General features: G+C 38.5%; 1 protein-coding gene across 6 annotated transcripts in view; it reads left to right on the forward strand.

The window, feature by feature from the left end:
• qkia (QKI, KH domain containing, RNA binding a) overlaps positions 1 to 21,030 on the forward strand; it is a 118,327-nt gene that overhangs the window by 46,842 nt on the left and 50,455 nt on the right. For all 6 annotated transcript variants that reach the window (XM_051646988.1, XM_051646991.1, XM_051646986.1 and 3 more), the window contains exon 3: positions 9,955 to 10,071. In XM_051646988.1, coding sequence (XP_051502948.1) covers positions 9,955 to 10,071 — 117 coding nt within the window. The remainder of the gene's footprint in view (positions 1 to 9,954; positions 10,072 to 21,030) is intronic.

The following is a 21,030-nucleotide window of genomic DNA, read 5'->3' on the forward strand; positions in this document are numbered from 1 at the left end:
TCAGATGCATTTCTGATTTGTTTATACGTTTCTATCGGCAGCATGAAGATATTAATTCGTTTTAAATATGCAACTCAGCTGGCTAGCGAATGCATAAACGTGACTAGCTGGATATAAACTAATGCAAATAGATGGTAATAGATGGTAACAATTGTGACATTTAAACATTTGGGTAGGACTTGCGTGTATTTTTGTCACATTGCTCTAAGTGCTTGAGGTTAACTTTAATGTTGGCGTCCTCTCAGCCATGTTGGCAAACATACTGCTGTTCTCTACTAATGCAGCATCTAGTCAACAAATTAATTACTTTATAATTAAATAAAATAATTATATGACAACTTGTACTGTGTACTGTATACATACCTTTTCGTTGTTGATGTTTTAAATCCGCATCTGAAGTGTTCTGCTCCATGCAGAGTGTAGTCTCGCGTGTCAAAACAAACACCACAAGGCATCAGTGAAGTGATAGTTTTTATTTTGCCTCTAGAGGCTGCTCTCATACTGTATAACAATAGCGAACCCTTCCCAGCCACTCCAGCACCGGACGCAAAGGGGAAAACTATCAGTGTGGATTTTTGCCGATAACGATAGGTCCAGAAATCCGTTATTGGAGCTGATTAATCGGCAAACCGATATATTGGCCGACCTCTATTACAGGGTCATTAAAGACCCCTTTTTCACTGTAGCCCCTCTGTTGTGGTCTCTGTTTGATTGGAATCAGCTCGAGCTCTTATGTCTGCCATCTGTTAATTTCTAATGCTGTGAATTAGTTGAGTGGTCAGCATTGAGCATCATATTTAAGACTGTACATGTAAGCTTATTTTGTGCTGTGAGTTGTGTGACCTTTTGAACTGGTGTGTTGAGTGGTTGGTTTGGAATTTAATTGTCAATACCTACAGGTTGATTTGAATAGATGCTGACAGGTGCAGTCTGATTGGTGAGAATGCAGACTGGGTGCATTGTGTTCTGATATGCCATGGAGAAGCTAGGAAAAGTGTCTGAATACAGCCTGTCCTAACATGCTTCCTTCCCCCAGATGAGGCACATCCAATGGTTAAACTGGGCAAATTGAGATAACTGGCAGGTAGAAATAGACAGTGTATTTATTTATGCTTAATGACCCTGTAATATTCTGCTTTAGTGCTTTTACTTTTTGACATAGCTACATCAAATTAAAGGGTTTATAATAATTTACTGACCCTTATGTTATTCTGAAATTGTATAACACTCTGTCCTTTGTGGGTCCCAAAATGAGATGTTAGGCAGTATGTTAGACTTGGTCCCATTCGTTTTCATATTTTTCCATACAATGAAGTGAATGGTGAGACTCAACACTGGTAACCAAGTTATTCTGCCTAACTTCTTTTGTGTTTCATGGAAGAAAATAAGTCATACAGAGTTGGAACAACATAGAGGTGAGTCAAAAATGACGGATATATATATATATATATATATATATATATATATATATATATATATATATATATATATATATATATATATATATATATATACACATATTTCATTTTAATGTTGAAGTTTGACTCCCTATCCCTCACTGACTTCAGCCTTCACTCCTCTTCCCCTATAGACTAAACTTGGACTTTAAAGAACTACGGCCAACAGCTTTTCTGATAATCCCATATCCCACTCTTCCTCGTCATTTTCTCACCCCTTTTCTGAAGGACAGAAGTGTGTTTTGGGTGGTTGTTACTGTGTTAAATGTTAGCAGTGTAGGGTTATGACATGAGCGGAGTTGAGTGGTTGTGATTGGAGGAGAGAGAGCAAGATGGGGTGGGGGCAGGAGGTATAATGTTGTGTTAACGTTGCTGCTCATTTGTCTCTGTCAGATCCCTTGGCTGCATCCCCGAACTGCTCAACTCTCCACTTGCTCTCACAGTTAGGTGGTTCTGCTATACATCCCTACAGCTCAACACTGACACACTAGCATGCACCGCGTATAGATTTTTCAGTTAAATAGACGTATGAGCATGGTCCACTGTGATGTAATGAAATGGCAGTCAGAAGACATTAATTCTCTCTTTAAACTTCGACTTCTCTTCATCAAAACATTCAGAGCACCAGGCTGATTTCAGAGACATATTTTTAAGGATTTTTGCTTGTTTTTAATTATGGTCCATTTATTGTTAAGGGTTGATATGGGTATATACATACAATAGCACATTAAGTGAAATCCCATGCTTCAAGTGAAATTTGGTATCACAACATTTTGATGTTTGGTAGAAAATATAGAAAACAGTTTATCATGTTTGAATCCTGGCATAGGAAAACTTTATCATGTCCTCTGGCTACTGATGTCAGTTGTTCCTGGTTAAAGAGTTCATGTCCTCCTCATCACGTCAAGTTTTCAAAATAACAACTCTGAATAGACAAATTAAAAAAAATACTAGACTAGATGGCAGAAGCTGTCTAAGGGTACGTTTACATGACAACGATGTACTAAAAACGGAAAAGTTTTCCTTTGTGTTTTTGAATAGTTTCACGTACAGACGACAACGTTGTCAAAACAATCCCCGTTCACACGGATCCGCAAAACGACTAAAAACGCTGTATTATGCATGCCAGGCCAGTAGCAGTACTTTGTAAAGAAACACTACGCGCCTGCACAGATAAGCATTCTTCCACAGTGCGGTGAATACAAACAATGAAGATGGCGAAAGCATTGAGCAATTTTGTCTGGACGGACGATGAGGTTGCTTTATTACTACTATTATTTTGCTGGAGAAGCATCAATAAACTCAATATTTAGCAGCACAAAAACAGTCCTGTAGTCCGCCATTGTAGTTTTGAATGTCTCGCGCGTTGTTTTTGAAGTACACACGCTTATGCCTATAGACTGAACTCTCAAGATTATTCAATAAACTCTGCTCATTTTTACCATCACTGCGTCTCTTGCCGCCTTCTGTATTCCCCCTGCTGACTCTTGGGCTGGTAGGAGAATAAGTTAGCATAAGCTGTTGATGTTGACTGGTTTTGGATATCAGACAGAACTCTGATTTATGGATATCTTCTGATGAAGAGAGAGGTCTTGTGTACACTGGATCTAACATGCATTTTCACTGCCTCATGTTTTCATATTCTAAGCATATCATTGAATACTGTACATGGCATCACATCTCTGTATATAGGCTAAATACATAAGCAGTGGGTGAATGAATTGCAGGGTAAAGGTACATCAAATAAAATTAAGTATATAAATAACATATAAAATACAAATACATTTTTCCCATCTGAATCCATACATTAATTTCAAGATTTTCAAATTGCAGGTTCTGCCTACTGTACAATGTTCACACTCTACACAAAACACTCCAAATGAATAAATTGTTGATTATTGTTATTTGCACAGACACCAGTATTCATATTGATAATCTCAAATTGATGCCTATCAATCCATCATTCTTTATATAACACGTAATACGCATGCGCATGACGTCATCATTTTCACATTCGCGTTTTTGTATGTTTACACGGAGACGATAGCGGCATCGTTTTCAAAAACTTGCACTTTGAAACCTGTTTTCAAAAGTTTGTGTTTTCAGGCCCCAAAACGCCGTTGTCGTGTAAACGAACAGCCAAAACGCATAAAGTTTTCGGTTTTATTTGAAGACGTTGTCGTGTAAATGGCCCCTAAACTGGAAGCACCTAATGCGCCATTACAACATTATTTTAGGGCGAATTTCAATCAAAACTGAACATCCTTTTGATTATTCACTCTCACTCATTTAAGCATTTAATTTGGGAACTCTGAAGGAAACATGACATTACTGTAAGAATGTACCATTTGTACCCAAAACTAATCACACACAGCACTGATGCGGTAAAGAAGCTCTTGTTAATGTGTGCTCAACTGAAACACTTCTGTGAGGCTTGTTGAACTGCCTGTATTCTTAAAGAGAGAGTACTATTTTTACACCTGTTCTACAAATCAGTGACAATGTAAATACTTAATAGAACAAATTATGCATGTAAACAATAAACGTGTATACTGTATATATGCAATAGAATATGCATTTTAATTACATCATATTTATGTAATGTATGGATTTGTACATTTAAAAAAAATATGTGTGTGTGTGTGTGTGTGTGTGTGTGTGTGTGTGTATATATATATATATATATATATATATATATATATATATATATATATATATATATATATATATATATATATATATATATATATATATATATATATATAAATATATTGTGACCAAAATGATGAAAAACTGTATTAACAGCATTAGCTGGAAGAGAATTTCTTGCATATGTAAGAAAAATGAACATTAAAGATATAGTTCACTCAAAAATGAAAGTTCTCTCATCATTTACTCACCCTCATGCCATCCCAGATGTGTATGACTTTCTTCTGCAGCACACAAATTAAGATTTTTAGAAGAATATTTCAGCTCTCTAGGTCCATACAATGCAAGTGAATGGGTGCCAACATTTTGACACTCCAAAAATCACAAAGGCAGCATCAAAATTATCCATATGACTCCAGCGGTTAAATCCATATCTTCTGAAGTGATGATATAGGTGTGGGTGAGAAACGGGATCAATATTTAAGTCCATTTTTACTTTAAATTCTTCCTCGTGCCCAGTACAGGGTGTATGCAATAAGAATGTTAAAACAAAAAACACAAACAGAATGTGAAAGTTAAAGTGCAGTCTGACTGAGCAGGGAGGAGAATTTATAGTAAAAATGCACTTAAATATTGATCTGTTTCTCACCCACACCTATCAAATTGCTTCTGGAGACCTTGATTTAACCACTGGAGTCATATGGATTTCTTTTATGCTGACTTGTGATGTGTGTTATGTTTTTGTTTTGTTTTTTGGAGCTTAATAATTTTGGCACCCATTTACTTGCATTGTATGGACCAAAAGAACTTACAATCTGTTTGGTGTGTTTGCCTTTTTTGTCTAGATTTTGCAGGATTTTGCTTGGTGGTGAGCCCTGTATTTAGGTGGCTGATGTTTGTGTGGCACTAGGGTGGAATTTAAGTGTTTTTGTGGTTTGTCTCTGACCCTCCCCGTTGCTGAATATCTCTCACAAACCTGCCTACCACCATACAGGGAAAACATTCGCTCGTTCTGTAATGTTAAAATGATGGGAATGCTCTCATATTCTCTGTCTCTCGTGTTTCTTTCCTCTTGTGCCACCCTTCCTCCTTATGCAGGAAGTGAAATTGTGGTGTCTCCTTAAGGCTGTAATTACTGTCTGGTTCCAGTATTCAAAGTTAGCAATTTCCCCTACTGCATCAGGCCGCTGCTCTCTGCCATGTCCAATCAACATCAACACACATACACACACAGAGTGGAATCCTCTCTCATATGCATGAAGAGAGAGATCATGCAGACATACTCAGAGAAAAAGGATAGATGAACTTTTGATGATGCGTGTACAAGAAAACTGATAACTGATCATTCTGACACTGGCGTGTACGTGCAGTTTATTGTGTCGCATATGTATTTTTGCTGCTGTGTTGTTACTGTCTGATTTGTTTACAGTGTGTACAAGAGTGACATGAGGGACTGTCAGCACACATTTTCACCTAAGGCATCACCACCTCTGGCTTTCTCATGATGAATATGTCATATTGTGTAGTGTGTGGTACAGCTCTCACACGGCTGCTTCAGTACACAATTTACTCACGTAACCTGCTCTGCATCTCCAAGTATTTGGAATGTATATGTAGAACTCCAGCTTTTCTGATCCACCTACACAGTCTGTTTATGCTGCATCTTCTGTGTGTAGTTTGTGGTGGAACAGTAACGTGATGGAGAACATTTTTCAGATTATTTTGCTATTTACTCATGCAGGTCAGACTGCCTTGTACTTTGCATTTCGCAATATCTTTAGAGTTCTCTTTTTGATGATGTCATCACTAGGGATATACGGAACGTTTAAATGAGAATTTTTGGAGTCGAATAGTCTAAAAAAGAAAGCAACCTTCAAAAAAATTTGTTTATGCGACCCATTTAAAATACTTTATCTATTCCAAATCCTACACTAAATTCTGCTGAAAAGGGGCATTTATCTGCGATGTGCTCACCTTGCATTACGATCATAGTACATTAAATATAGAACATGACACGCATTCACTTTTTTTTTTTTTTACAATATAATGAATAGTGCAGGACCAATAGTGCAACACTAATAGCCTGTTCTAAATAGAATTCACTAATTAAAAGTTACTTAACGTATTAAAATAGTCAGGACATTGTTGAAAATAAGCCAAATCTACGAGAGTGAAAATACGCAGAAAAGTTGCGCGTATTTCACGACGTGCAGTCAAGTCATTGATCTAATATGACAGCTTTTCTGTAAAGAATGTTAACCTATAACAGTTACAATGTAAAAAAAAATAAAAAATACCTATAGCATTGAAAAAAATAGGCCTGTGATGTAGCCTACAATACACCGTATGTATTCTAAACATGATGTGCACACTAAATTAAAAGATAATTTTTCATGTTAAGCAGTCAGCACCTCATTGAAAATAGCCTTCTTAATCAGCAGGTTAAAAACTTGCATTCCTAGCATAAAGTAATTTTCTAGGCTACTTACTGAAAAGCTTTTTTTTTTTTTTTTTGATGAGCAAAATTAACACTTGAGAAAGACGGGACTTGACTCACCTGAGGTGGCTATCCTGCGCTTAAAATCCTGCTCAGGGGAAAAATAACTTAAAAGGATGCACAGATTTAAACGAGACTCAAATGTGAAAACATCCGAGGAAATCCGCTTCCCGCAACACCACCGAAGCAATTTTCATGGCTACTTTGCTGAGTTTTCTTGTCTAGCTAGAGGACGTTTTCCTGTGTGTGCCGAGAGTTAGACTAGTATGAGCCAAAACACATACCTCAATCTCTGTGATTTGGCTTTCTCTGCACCTGAAGATGAGAAATGCACATCTCAGACATGCTGTTAATGTCCAAAAGAGATTATTATTATTATTATTACATTATCAACTAGTTGTTCAGTTTGGTTTTTTTGTACTCTATGGATTTATTGAAAATTCAGGGTTGCTACCTAAATTTTTCAAGAATAAATTTTAGGGATGCACCGATACTGGTATCTGAATCGGGTCTGATACCACGCACATGTACTTGTACTCGTAAAAATGCTCCAATACCAAAAACGATTTCATCTGATTTACGAATGTCATGACGTAAACATTCAGCACACAGACTGAAGTCACGTCATGTCCTGGTGAGATTATTGAACAGCAAAAGCTGTGATTTAATGAGATAAATATATAGTTTGCACATGCAGCATTTTAAATCTGAGTGCTTGTGAATGTGTGGATCCGGTATTGTCCAGGCATAGACACAAACTGCTCATACCTTTTAGAGATCCTTGGCTCATACACGGAAAACACTATTATGAGCATCGCATGCTCTGTTTTTAGCAGATGACAGCAGGCAGAGTGCTAAATCACTTTTTAGCACGAGTCATATACAGACTACATATTTATTTATTTATTTATATAGTAGCCTTTTGCCGTTTAATAATTGTGATTCACGTAGCCGGATTGGTAATCTGCCATCATTACGTCAAAGCTCCTTGGTCTAACAACACAAACACTTCAAAATAAAAGCTCCGCCAAATTAAAAGCGTATTTTAAAGGGACAAAGTACAACAGAAATAGATCACTACTGTATAGTTATGTAATATTCACTGTTATACTACTACTACTACTACTACTAATAATAATAAATCAGTTGTAACTATTATATTTAAGCAAAATCTCACATCTGTGATGCTCTACTATGCAGCACTTTTTTTTGACCAAAATAACTCGTTGCATTTAGGATTGTGTAGTGAGGTTCTGTATAAAATCACTTCATTTGATTAAAAATAATAACATTTTATGTTGAAAAATTAATTGTTATACTTTCATTTGATTAAAGTTTTAATTAATTCATTTAAAAGAAATTTGATGATGAAATTGAAATAAACTGCTGATATTGAGTTCAGAAAACAAAAAAACAGGTATCGGCAAGCGCTAAAAAAGTATCGGTACTCGTTCTAAAAAAAAAAAACATGCTATCGGGACATCCCTAATAAATTTGGTTGAAGAATGTGGTTATTACTGTAAAAAACTGACAACCGTTTAGCTGCTAATTTCTCTCTCTCTCTCTCTCTCTCTCTCTCTCTCTCTCTCTACCATGTGTCAGACAAGTAAACTGGTGGAGATAAAGAATAAGTGGTGTGTTTTTATTTTATTATTTTTATTTGGAGCTGTGCTGTTAAAGTGACACTTAAAAGCTAGGAGGATTTCGGGGGTAAATAAAGCATGCTCTCAGACAAAGATCCAAATGCTGGGGACAAGGACCATGATAAGAACCCCACCCCCTTAATTCTCTCCCGTTTTTTAATTTCTTATTTACATTACATGCTGCCAGTGGTTTTCCCCCTTCCATGCCTCAGAGCACGATAACAGAAAGAAAGAATTATGAAGGAAAATAAAATAAAAAAATGGAAAGGGGAAGCAAAAAACATACATGCATATACTGAACAAAAATATAAATGCAACAATTTCAAAATGAGTTACGGTTCATTTAAGGAAATCAGTCAATTGAAATAAATTCATTATGCCCTAATCTAATCAATGCATATGGAAAATTTCTGGGATCATTTATTTCAGCTCATGAAACATGGGACCAACACTTTACATGTTGCGTTTTATATTTTTGTTCAGTGTGTGTATAATAAATGTTATATATATATATATATATATATATATATATATATATATATATATATATATATATATATATATATATATATATATTTTATTTTTTATTTTTTTTATTTATAATAATAAATAAAGAGTCTATGCAGTGCTGTTTAACAGTCGGTTTGGCAATCATGAGCTTGACACTTTTCAAGCTCTTGGTTTTCTCTCAAGTTTCTGATTCACTGACGTCAGAGCTCATAAGTGGCTTCTAGAGGAAGAGTGATTGCCTGATTAGTAGAGGTGATTGTGTCAGTTGTTTATGTATTTTGTTTTAGATTTGATTTGAACAAGTGTTTCGAAATAAGGTTGTGTCTAGTCAAAGCTTTTCAATCTGGAGCTTTGTGTTTATGACAGTTTAAATTCAGAATTACAAACAATGTGCAGAGTGTCAGAAACATTGAGGATTCATAAAGTGTGCAGGTACCGTAATTAAATTATTGTCTGCCTCTTTTTTTTTTTTTTTTTTTTTTTTTTTTTTGCCCAGTGTGATTCCAAAACATGCAGATTACAGATTATCTGCAGTAAGCTTTCTGTGGCTTGCAGCATCTCTGCTGCTCAGTTGTTGATGCCACATCTCTGACTACTGCACAGCTGCAAAGCCAAAACATCAACTTATAAAATAACTATAATTACAAAAATAACTTAAAGCAGTAGTTCAACCAAAATTTAATTTACTCACCCTCATGTTGTTCCAAGCCTGCATGGCTTTATTTGCTTCTGTCGGACACTAAAGGAGATGTGTAGCAGAAAGCCTGGGTTGTGCTTTCCATAAAAGTGGTCCACATCACACATATTTACACACATTTAAACTCAGTTTTTCACAATTCCTGACATTTAGTCATAGAAAACATTCCCTGTCTTAGGTCAGTTAGGATCACTACTTTATTTTAAGAATGTGAAATGCCAGAATAATAGTAGAGTAAATAGTAGAGAGAGCCTGTAACATGTCATATTCTTGCAAACTGAGACCATTTTGTCCAAGTCACTAATCACGCTATGCTTTCATTATATGGAAAGATCAACCTATTTGGAATGATGTGATTGTGAGTAAATCATGACAAAAATGTCATTTTTGGTTGACTCTCTTCATTGTGACTGTAGCAGTATGGGTATACACAACATCCTTTTTCAAAAAGAAAATGAGTTACTGAATGCAGTTTAATCTGCCACTCCCTCTCTTTTACAGTATAATTTTGTGGGGAGAATTCTTGGCCCTCGTGGACTCACGGCAAAGCAGCTGGAGGCAGAGACCGGCTGCAAGATCATGGTGAGAGGGAGGAGCTCCATGAGAGACAGAAAGAAGGTAAGACCCTCTTCCTCATCCCCCTGCTCTTCATTCAAACACAACTGCTGACATTGGTCATTTGGGTCCAGTTTGTTTAAACCTAATGAACCAATTCACTAATTTACTCCAATTGTCTTTTTCATTCTCAGTGTCTTACTAATACACTCAAGGTTTGGACTCGCTGGGCTCTGGCTGAGGCCCAATTCTATTTCAGGCCTGGCCATGTTGGTTTTGGTGTCAAAGAGAGAACAAAAAGCACACAGTAGACAGACTGAGAAAGAAGGATTCAGATCTTCCTTTGTACTCCCAGAGGAGGCCTGCTGTGTGATCAGCAGAGAAAGAACAAAACCCTGAATGATAGGAAATTATGACTCCAGTTGGAAGTTATGTAGCACAGAGACATTACATTACTGCCCCGTCAGCTTCAGCAGAGGCTTTCTCCAGGGTTGAGCGAAATGACATTTGTACGTGTAACTGCTCAGCGCTACAAGCTGAAAAATCTGAAAAAATGGCTGATTCTGTTGCAAGCAACTGAGCAGATTTAATTCTGAAGTCTTAAACGACCCACAGAGACCTTGTTAAAAAGATTCAGCAACATTTGTCTGGCTGAGTCCAGTTTTTTTTCTCTCACTTGTTCCTCTCACCATCCCAGTGGAGCTGTTTTATCAGGAAATCCCCATCACTGTGCATTAGCATTACTACACACACACATGCATGCACCTGAGCCCCAGTTGTGCTCCCCTCTGGAGGAGCCATATGTGTGAACTCAGGGGAGAAATTGATTAATCCTCAAAAGTTGATCTCTCTAGTCTCTCATCTTTATATAGCATTTCTGTAATGGGTGCTTCTACTATTTGCCCTGCTGAATGTAAAATACATATTTGTCAGAATAGACTACAGTAACTCCTTAGTGACTCTCTTATACCCCTTTTCCACTGAAATGGTGCTCAGATAGGGATCTGTGAACCTCTCTCAGAACCGGCACTCGTTTCCACTGAGCTGAACTGTTACGTTATGGACTGTTACTACAGAACCTGCCCATAAACTAACATGATGCATTGCTTTCTTTGTTAAAATAACTGCTCTCAAAACTAGAAGTCAGACTCATAAACAAAGTAATTTAATTGAGAGTCTTTATACCATGATGAGCTAGGGCTGGGCGATAGGAAGATGTAATCGGATATCGACGATGTCTTACAAAGATCCTGATGCCGATTGTGAACAGACGATGATCAACAATATCGGGAAATGTTAAAACCATGGATTTTGAAATCTGCAAATATATTAAACAGTGGCTAGGGTGTGAAACTAGCACCCGCCACCTGCAAAATGCGACAAGGCTGAATCCATTTCGCAAGCTCCTTGTCCAAATGTATTTCATGCGTGGGTAATTTTGCACATCTTCCCACAACAGGTGGATGTCTTGCCTGTCATGTGGAACACGCATGTCGGCGTGCAATGTGGAGTTTTCACTCTTTCATCTGAAAACTGTTTGCAAGAATGTCATCTATGAGAATGCAATCATCTTTGAGTTTAGTTCACTTTATTTCCATGTGGTTGGCATGCATTGTGAATGCAACTCTGCAGGTTCAGTAATATATATCTTTGTATTAAAGAAACAAAGACGGAAGTGATTAAATAATAAAATAATACAAGACACGTTCACCTTGAACCTAAAATTGAGTTCTATTTTACTTTCTTTATGCAACATTAACTGTATTACCAAAATGCAATACAAGCGCAAATTTGTTAAGAGCACACATTTGGCAGCATTACTTTGGGAAAACAAGGGAATTTATTAGACTATTATTATGATGATTATTATTATTATCTTTACATTTATTATTGTCTTTAGTTCTTAATTTGTAGGCTATTAGTAATTTTCCACCTGGTGTCGTTGACAGCTACTTGTGTGATGGCAAATGGAGCCGTTGGAGACGGTAAATGTTTAAATAAGTTGGTTAAGATTTTTTGATCACTTTATTTTATTGCTTTTTTCGTTTAGTTTGAAGTGCAGTTTCAATTTAGAAATGTCTTATGTTTTTTGTGTTTCAATAAATGAATTAAATTTTTAAAGCAAAATCAATAAAGCAAATAAATTCACGACCCTCGGCAGGGGGGTTGGCGATTATCGATAAAATTATTTTTACATATCACCCAGCCCTATGATAAACTGGCTTTGAAATAATGGTTAGAAGTTATTTGAAAAAATAATTAAATGTCACAGACATCAATTCACACATGTAAATTAAGTTATTTTATTTCAGACAGTGAAAATAGAGTGGCTGAAGTAGCAGAGTGACAAAAATAGAAATGCGGTGTCCGTCAACTGAATGTGTGTCTCAATGTGCCACATTAGGTGCTTCCACTGTAAACAGCTTTGACTATATTGAAAGCCATCTAGTTTTGTTGCATCTATTATAGAGCACAACAGTGCCAGCCCACTGAAAATGAGGTTGTGGAGAGTGAGACAATCACACAGTTGTGGGCATAGTTAGACCTTTCAAAACTGATTGAAGACTGTTGTGAGCAGAGTTGGACAGTCCCAGTCTGAGGGGGTTGTTTATTTAGCATCCATTAGCAGAGCCGTTTTTCTGCTCCTAATAATTTAGTTTGCCTCTGGGGACTGTGAGAGTGATGGAGACAGAAAAATGAAGAGAGAGAAAAGGAGGGACTTATTTTATATAAGAGTGGGAGTCTATTTTATCAAAACAAGGTTTAGTTTGGTCATTTGTGAGGATGGAATAGGGTAATTTAGAGTGGGCAGGAGTGATTATGTGGTTTATTGTGGTTGCCTGTGGAGTTGTTTTAGTAGTGTGTTATTTAGTACTTGCTCTGAAAGGGAAAGACATGGATCACTAGAATACTTGTCTCTGGAGAAAACACTTCGTTAGCCTTAAATCAGACAGACACTTTATTTAGCAGCTCCCCAAAGGTGATTTAACCCCAGTAACCCTCTCAAGAAGTGCATACAAGCCAGTTCACACACCCTCAAGAGACACTACATCCTTGTGCTTTTTTGTGTGTATGCGTAGTGAAGCTGAGCTCAGACAGATGTAATAGGAGAGGACAGGACAGACAAACTCTGGATAATAACCTGTCCCACTGTGTAACCTTTTCCTCTGATCAAACACTGTTCATATTGAGGGGTCTCAGAAACCACAGTGCAGATCAAATTAACAGATGGCCACCCTCACCAGAGCATCACAGAACCTCTCCAAAACAGTGACACAACAGGTTTTCTGAAGCTTTTATTCTTTCCCTCTTTTCTTTTTGAGTTTGCTCTCTTTGTTCTTGCTAAAAGTCAGTTCCCTTTCTTTCACACACACGTAGCATATAATGGAAAATAGCACTTAAATTGCTTGTGTGTTTGGCATTTAGAAATTGAGGTCAAGCTTTCTACGTAGTGGTCAAACCGATATATCGGCAAGGCCAATAAATCGGCCCATATTCGGAATTTTGTTAATTATTGGCATTGGCCGAAAAAAAATTCCCGTTTGGCCTGCTTGCATGTGAAGTGACCGAGACATAAAAAACGACCAGTCATGGTTCGTTTTATGTGCCATCGTGTTACTACAATAATAGGCCAGTGTGCAACACAGTGTAATTTAAACAGTCCGCATATCAGAGCCGTGGCAGACACGTTAAGTTCTTAATGTTAAAGTACTCATCTGTTTCATTCTCCCTCTCTCTCCTCAACAGTTCCCTGTAACTTTTTACTGTCTTGTCTAATGATAAAAAGGCAAGTATAAATAAAACTAATATCATATACCGTCTACATATATGTGCATATGTCGTTTAAACAGATGTAATTCATGAACCTCATGAAAATCCAGCGTTTCTTTCCGTCGAGCACTCATCTAATATCTTCCTCTGAAGCGTGTATTGTCTCAGCCAGAATAAAAAAAACTTAAGGATCTAAAGTTCCTGTGATTCACTAATCATGATGGTCAGTCCGTGACAATCCAAGCAGGTGATCTAGGCCGTTTAAACTGTCAGGAGATTGCTGCTCGTGCTGGATCTGCATGAGCGTGTGAGTGCAACTTCAGAGTAAAAGCACTTCACATGTGCTATAATTAAATGTCATATTCACCATGTACTGTATGTACAATTGGTTTGATTCGATATTTTTGAGAGACTGCGATTGCTAATGTGGACATGCCATCCATGGTTGCTGGACTACTGTGTGTACTGTTATTTCCTTACTAATATATTAACAATTTCTTCATGTGCAAATAAATTGCTAAAATTTGATGACTAAACAGAAATCAGAAGAAACTGCTATCTACTATTTAAAATAGTTAAGTTAAAGTGAAGTGTGAAATTGAGTAAATATAGTGCTAAATAAGACTATTAATTTTTATGTTTGTTATTTACTATATTAAATTGTGATATATCGGCATTGTATCGGCCACCCTGCTCTCTGGATATCGGCATTGGGCATTAAACCCATATCGGTCGACCACTATTTCTAAGAGCTAGTGGTCTTCACTGCTTTGGTCGTTAATTTCAAAGCAATGCCATTAATTTAGGGGGTATTTACACTTAGGCACTTCATGAGTTTTTACTGATCGGATGGCTATCCGATCATGAAAAACCAAGTGTAAATACCCTCCAAGACTGATTCGACTGTTATAAATCCGATCACCCAAACCTCCGGAGGTGGTTTGAGATGCATAATTTCGGAACACAGTCAAGAGTAAATGGATCTGGCTGTTCAAGCCACATATGTAAACTTTACTCCAAGTAGAACTATGCTAGCATAGGGAAAATTAGTATTTGCATAGGGCTCGCGTTGCCCAATAAATAATAAATTAAGAAACGGTTAGACATTGTAGGAGGACAGAACTTTTTTCTTTCTTTATTTGATGCAGATAACTGATGAAATTAAACACTGACTTTGAGTGCAAATGATGTGTATGGACATATTGTACCTACGATAAGCCCCGAGGGTAAAAATACAGTGCACGCGCACAGGGGAAAGTAGCTTGGAATCAAATTATAAATCATATCTTTTAAATTCACTGCCCGGCAAAAGCATAATCATGGAAAAATAACTCTGTTTTATTTGCATAAAGCACGAGAATTGAAGATTGGATTTATATCCATTTGGCGGAGACACATTGATGTGCCAAGTGTAAATGGAATGAGTCTTTAATCAGATAGCAATCTGACCAGTTAAAGTGCACTAAGTGACCAAGTGTATATACCTCCTTAATTAACTTTGCGACTGAATTTTGTTCGAATTATGATAGTTTCTGCAGTTGTTACTTATCATTTACTCGCCCTCATTTGTTTTCAAGCACAATAACTTAAATTTCTACCTGTTCCTCTTATATAGATATTGTGTGGTTTAAGAAGATATGGAATAGAGCTTTACATCCCCTAGACACTATGTGCTTTTGGCTGCATGGAAAAATAGCCATGTGAACATTCAGCTCAGTATCTCCTTTTGTGTTCCACAGAAGAATGGATTTTGAATGACATGAGGGTTAATAAATGACAGAATAATAAATTAATTTCACTACAGTCCAACGACAGAGCTTATTCTGAGTAAAGATTTTATAGTATGAGCAATGATAATTATCACATTGCTTTTATGCACTTTTTAATATAATCTCCAGGTATGTTATGAGATCTATTTATAAATTTTCAAATAAAGAAACATTTCCATTTTAGAGTTCGATTACAGAAATTAACTAGTTTAATCATTGTAAACTTGGAGTTATATCCTCGTTGTTTGGATGCGATGATTGGGGAAGTATTTACTGGTGACCAAATGCAATGTAAATAAACGTAAAAAAAAAATAATTAAATGTCACTGTGTCTACAACTGTATTCTAGTTTATACAAACAGGAGAATAACGTGCTGCAGTAGTGAAAACAATGACTTTAAAAGAATTAAACATGGTCTCTTTGGACTTAAGCACATTAATCCTCTGGGAGTAACCTGAACAGTGTGCAGCTCTTCATGAACCAGGACAACTTTGCCCTGATAATCGCCTCGCTCAGATACTATTGTACATTAAAGTAGGAGATGACACACATGGTGAAGTGCTTTGGTAAGCCAAAGAAACTGTTTAAAGGTTTAACGTTTACTGGCAAGTGCGTCTAAGTTCGTTTTATTTAATAAAAACTGGCGATCGTCCATTGACAGATCTATGGGCGGAAGTTTGATTATGCTACTATTTTGAGCTGGAATTGACGGCACGTGGACTGTGTTAAAGATCTGTGTATTTTCAGCTGCCTGACCTGGCTTTTGCTTATGTCACGGTTTTCTCGCTTTGGTAAAAGCTTGGGCCAAGAAAATAAATGGGGACAATGTCAATGTCCGAATTTTGTTGTAGTGGTCAGTGGTTTTGCAATAGCCTACATAGTTTCTTTCCTCATGTCTGTTCAGTAGAGCTTCTCTGAAATTAAGTGACACATTCTGCTCTCCTGTCTGGGTTGGTAGATTGATTCTTTTTCCAGTCAGTTTTCCATTCCTGATGGAACAGGTGCCTGTAAAGTACTCCACCCGGGGCAGCTGTTGAGGACTGCAGCATAGGTTCAGTCCACTCTGGTTGATATGAACAGTATTTATAGGCTGATGAGATTATTTCCAGCCAGGCTGACTGCCAGCACTCCTGCAGTGATATCAAAGCAGTGCCTTTTCTTCAGGTAGTAGAGACAGTTGATTTAACATAAAGGCTCATTTAATGAATGATACACTTTGCATGTTTTGTTCTGCTGTTTACGTTTGAAGCACATACAGTCAGAATGTTCATAGGCCCAGTTGCACATGCAATAATCGAGCCACAGCAGTATTTTGTACAGTTGAGCAACATTTACATTTGAAGTATACATGACAATGCATCATCAAATATTTGAGGGAACAACGTCAGTTGAAGGCTATGGTATACGTTGCTTTTAGGCGTACTATTATATCTCACACACGGTCTAGCACTCAGCCTTTCAATGTATACTTTTTGACTGTGAGCCAATACAGAAGCAAAATTAACTTTAAGAATTTACTAAATGCAAAATAGGGAATAGGTCTACTTGAAGGTTTGCATCATGAACAGACTTCGTGCTTCAAGTGCCAAAGGTGCACAAACCCGCTCATATTTACTGATAACCTAAATTTGGGTTCTTGCTCTCGCACACTCTTTATGTTCTTTATAGATCTGTCATCACTTCTCACATTGCATGCATGTTGCCCCGGCGCTGGTTTTGCATGTCAGTAAACAGTGTTTGCCCTCTTCGTTCTCCCAGCCTGATGCTACCCACCCCTCACCCACCCTCAGAGGACATGACCTTGCTCCTCATTGGCAGGGGAGGGAGCATGTGTGTTACAGTCCATGCCTTGCTCTGGGCTGAAGGTCTCTGTCCTTGGATGGATTGTGCAGCATTTGTCATTTATGTACAGCTTTAAAATAAAACAGCTCAGTGTTAAAGATTTTGCTTTAAGAGTCCTTTTATGCAATTGCAAGCCATAATTGATCAGGATCATCATCAGCTCAACAGACGAATGACACCATTTCCGAGGTATCCAATTTTAAACCGTAAAGCAAATCTTGAGCAGATCCAAACTGATCAATTTCTGTCATGTTTCCATTCATAAAGGAAACTTGTGAGAGACAGTATCATCTGCATAACTAACTGGTCAAATGAGAAATGTGAAACCCCAGTCAATGATCATGTGGTTCATAAGTGCACACTCTGAGAGCCTCTGATTGGTCAGTGGACAGGAAGTGGGATAATAAACTGCAGTTTTTGCTCTCCTTCCCTATGTTAGAGATGCTCACATGCACAATGTTTTCAATGCTCGTATATTTGTGATCATTACCATGGCAATCATTACCATGGCAACCGTATCCATGGCAGTGCCGTGAGAAGCTGTGTCATAGTCATCGTCTGGGTCTCGGTCTGTGAATTAATGTGCTTGCCAGGTGGACCCTTTTCCTCTTCCCTGCTGAGATCCAGCATGCTCTACTCATTTGTGAAGCAGGCATATTAATTGAGGTGTCTAACTGAGCAATGATGTACAAGCATCATAAGAAACATGGGTGGAGGGACAGATGCTGACGTTACTGTTTTTCCCCCTTAAGCAAAAGGCAGATGTATGGAGAAGACAACCATGCAGTTGAATTTTCAGCCTTAAAAGAATTTGCCTCCATCCAGAACTGCATCATCTTGTAGAAGGGTGAATTAGGGTAAACTGAGAATTTTTTTTACACTTTCAACCTCTACGACATACTGTACATTGTCACCCTAGCTAGTACACACCAACAAATGAGACTTTATAGCATGACAACTCAACTAGACTATGGTAATGTTAAGTTGTTAACATTAGTTTGTAATATTATCAAATCAAATCCCTTTATTGTCACTCAACCATATACAGAAGTGCAACAGTGGGTAAAAGTCTTGTGTGGTTCCAAGCAACATTGCAGTATGACAATTACAATAAACATCTGAGTTTACACATCTTGTTACACAACACAATATACATCTAATAATATACAATATACAGTATACACTGTATATCATTTAATCAGTGTAATAAATATGAAATGTTGAATGGACATTCAGCTGTTGATTGATAGTCAGTAGCCAGTGTGTTAAGTGAAGTATAAATTGTGGGTCCAGTCTGAGGCTAATAAAGTGCGGTGCTGATATATGTATCGTGAGCGATCAAGAGTTCAAAAGTCTGATTGCTTGGGGGAAGAAGCTGTCATGAAGTCAGCTGGTGCGGGTCCTGATGCTGTGATACCGCCTGCCTGATGGTAGCAGTGAGAGCAGCCCATGGCTTGGGTGGTCTCTGATCCTCCGAGCATTTTTTTTTTTTAACACACACCACCTGGTATAGATGTCCTGGAGGGAGGGAAGCTCACCTCCAATGATGTGTATGGCAGTTCGCACCACACTTTGCAGGGCTTTGCGGTTGAGGGCGGTGCTGTTGCCGTACCAGACGGTGATGCAGCCAGTCAGGATGCTCTCTACAGTGCTGGTCTAGAACATTGTGAGGATGTGGTGGTTCATTCCAAACTTCCTCAGCCGTCTCGGGAAGAAGAGGTGCTGGTGAGCCTTCACAACAGCCTCTGTGTGGACGGACCATGTGAGTTCCTCAGTGATGTGGACACTGAGGAACTTGAAGCTGCTGACTCTCCACTGGTGCTCCATTGATGGTGATGGGGCTGTTATCTGTCTTTTCTCCTGAAGTACACCACAAGCTCCTTGGTCTTACTGACGTTGAGGGAGAGGTTGTGCTCCTGACACCAGCGTGTCAAAGTGTGCACCTCCTCTCTGTTTCATCATTACCACCATACCAGCAAACTTAATGATGGCATTGGAGCTGTGTGTTGCCTCACAGTCATGTGTGTACAGAGAATACAGGAGTGGGCTGAGAACACAGCCCTGCAGGGCTCCAGTGTTGAGGGTCAGTGATGAGGAGATGTTGCTGCCCATTCTAACCAACCTGCCGTCTGCTTGACAGGAAGTCCAGGATCCAGCTGCATAGCGAGCTGTTTAAGCCCAGAGCCCGGAGTTTCACATCAAGCTTGGAGGGCACTATTGTGTTGAATGCTGAGCTGTAGTCTACAAACAGTATTCTCACATGTGTTCCTTTTTTCCAGGTGGGAGAGAGCAGTGTGTAGTGTAGATGCAATGGCATCATCAGTGGAGCGGTTGTTGCGATATGCAAATTGCAGTGGGTCCAGTGAGGCAGGCAGCACAGAGCAGATGTAATCTCTGATTAGTCTCTCAAAGCATTTGATGATGGTGGTCAGAGCAACAGGACGCCAGTCATTTAAGCAAGTGATTTTGGATTGCTTTGGTACAGGTACAGTGGTGGACGTTTTAAAGCAAGTGGGGACCACAGACAAGGAGAGGGAAAGGTTGAAAATGTCCGTAAAAACACCAGCCAGTTGGTTTGCGCACGCTTTGATGCGGCCCGGAATGCCGTCTGGACCCGTGGCTTTATGGATATTCACCCGTCGGAAGGATCGGGTTATATCCGCTACAGAGATTGAGTGATCTAACCTTTGTAGCTTCGGCTGTGAGAGCTCTCTCCACGAGGGCGGTGTTATTTCCCTCGAAATGAGCATAAAAAGTATTAAGCTCATCCGGGAGAGAGGCAGCAGTGTTTTTATTACCTTTTGAAGTCTGTGATGATATTAATTCCCTGCCACATGCATCTAGAGTCAGTGGTGTTGAACTGTCTTTCAATCTTGTCCCTGTACTGGTGTTTGTCTGCTCTGATAGTTTTAGAAACTGGCTTGTTTATGCTCTTCCGCGTTCCCAGAATTAAAAGCAGAGGTCCGCACATTAAGTGTTGCACGAACATCGCTATTAATCCACGGTTTCTGGTTAGGGTAGATCCGTATTGTTTTAGTCGGCACTACATCATCTATGCACTTCCTGATGAAACATGTTACGGTATCTGCGTAGACCTCGATGTCGTCATCAGAGGCGGACCGGAACTTCTCCCAGTCCACGTATTCAAAACAATCTTGTAGCATAGAATCTGATTGGTCCAACCAGCACTGAATCATTCTGAGAGCTGGTGCTTCCTGTTTCAGTTTCTGCCTGTAAGCGGGCAGCAGCAGAATGGAATAGTGGTCCGATTTGCCAAATGGTGGGCGGGGAATGGATTTGTATCCATCCCGGAAGGGAGAGTAGCAGTGGACCAAAACCCAGTCCCCTCGTGTGTTGAAACTGATGTGTTGGTAGTATTTTGGTGCTATTGACTTGAAGTTGGCTTTGTTGAAGTCCCCGGTCACAATGAACACTGCCTCAGGGTGCACGGTTTCCTGCTTGCTTATCTCATACAGTTCCTTGAGTGCCCGGTCTGTGTCGGCTTGTGTGGCATGATGTACACTCCTGTGATAATGACCGCTGGGAATTCCCTCGGTAGCCGGAATGGCCTACACAGAAGAATGAGAAATTCCAGATCAGGGGAGCAGAAAGACTTGATAGAATTTATGTTCTTCTGAT

The sequence above is a fragment of the Myxocyprinus asiaticus genome, chromosome 20, assembly GCF_019703515.2.
Source record: "Myxocyprinus asiaticus isolate MX2 ecotype Aquarium Trade chromosome 20, UBuf_Myxa_2, whole genome shotgun sequence".
Classification (NCBI taxonomy): Eukaryota; Metazoa; Chordata; class Actinopteri; order Cypriniformes; family Catostomidae; genus Myxocyprinus; species Myxocyprinus asiaticus.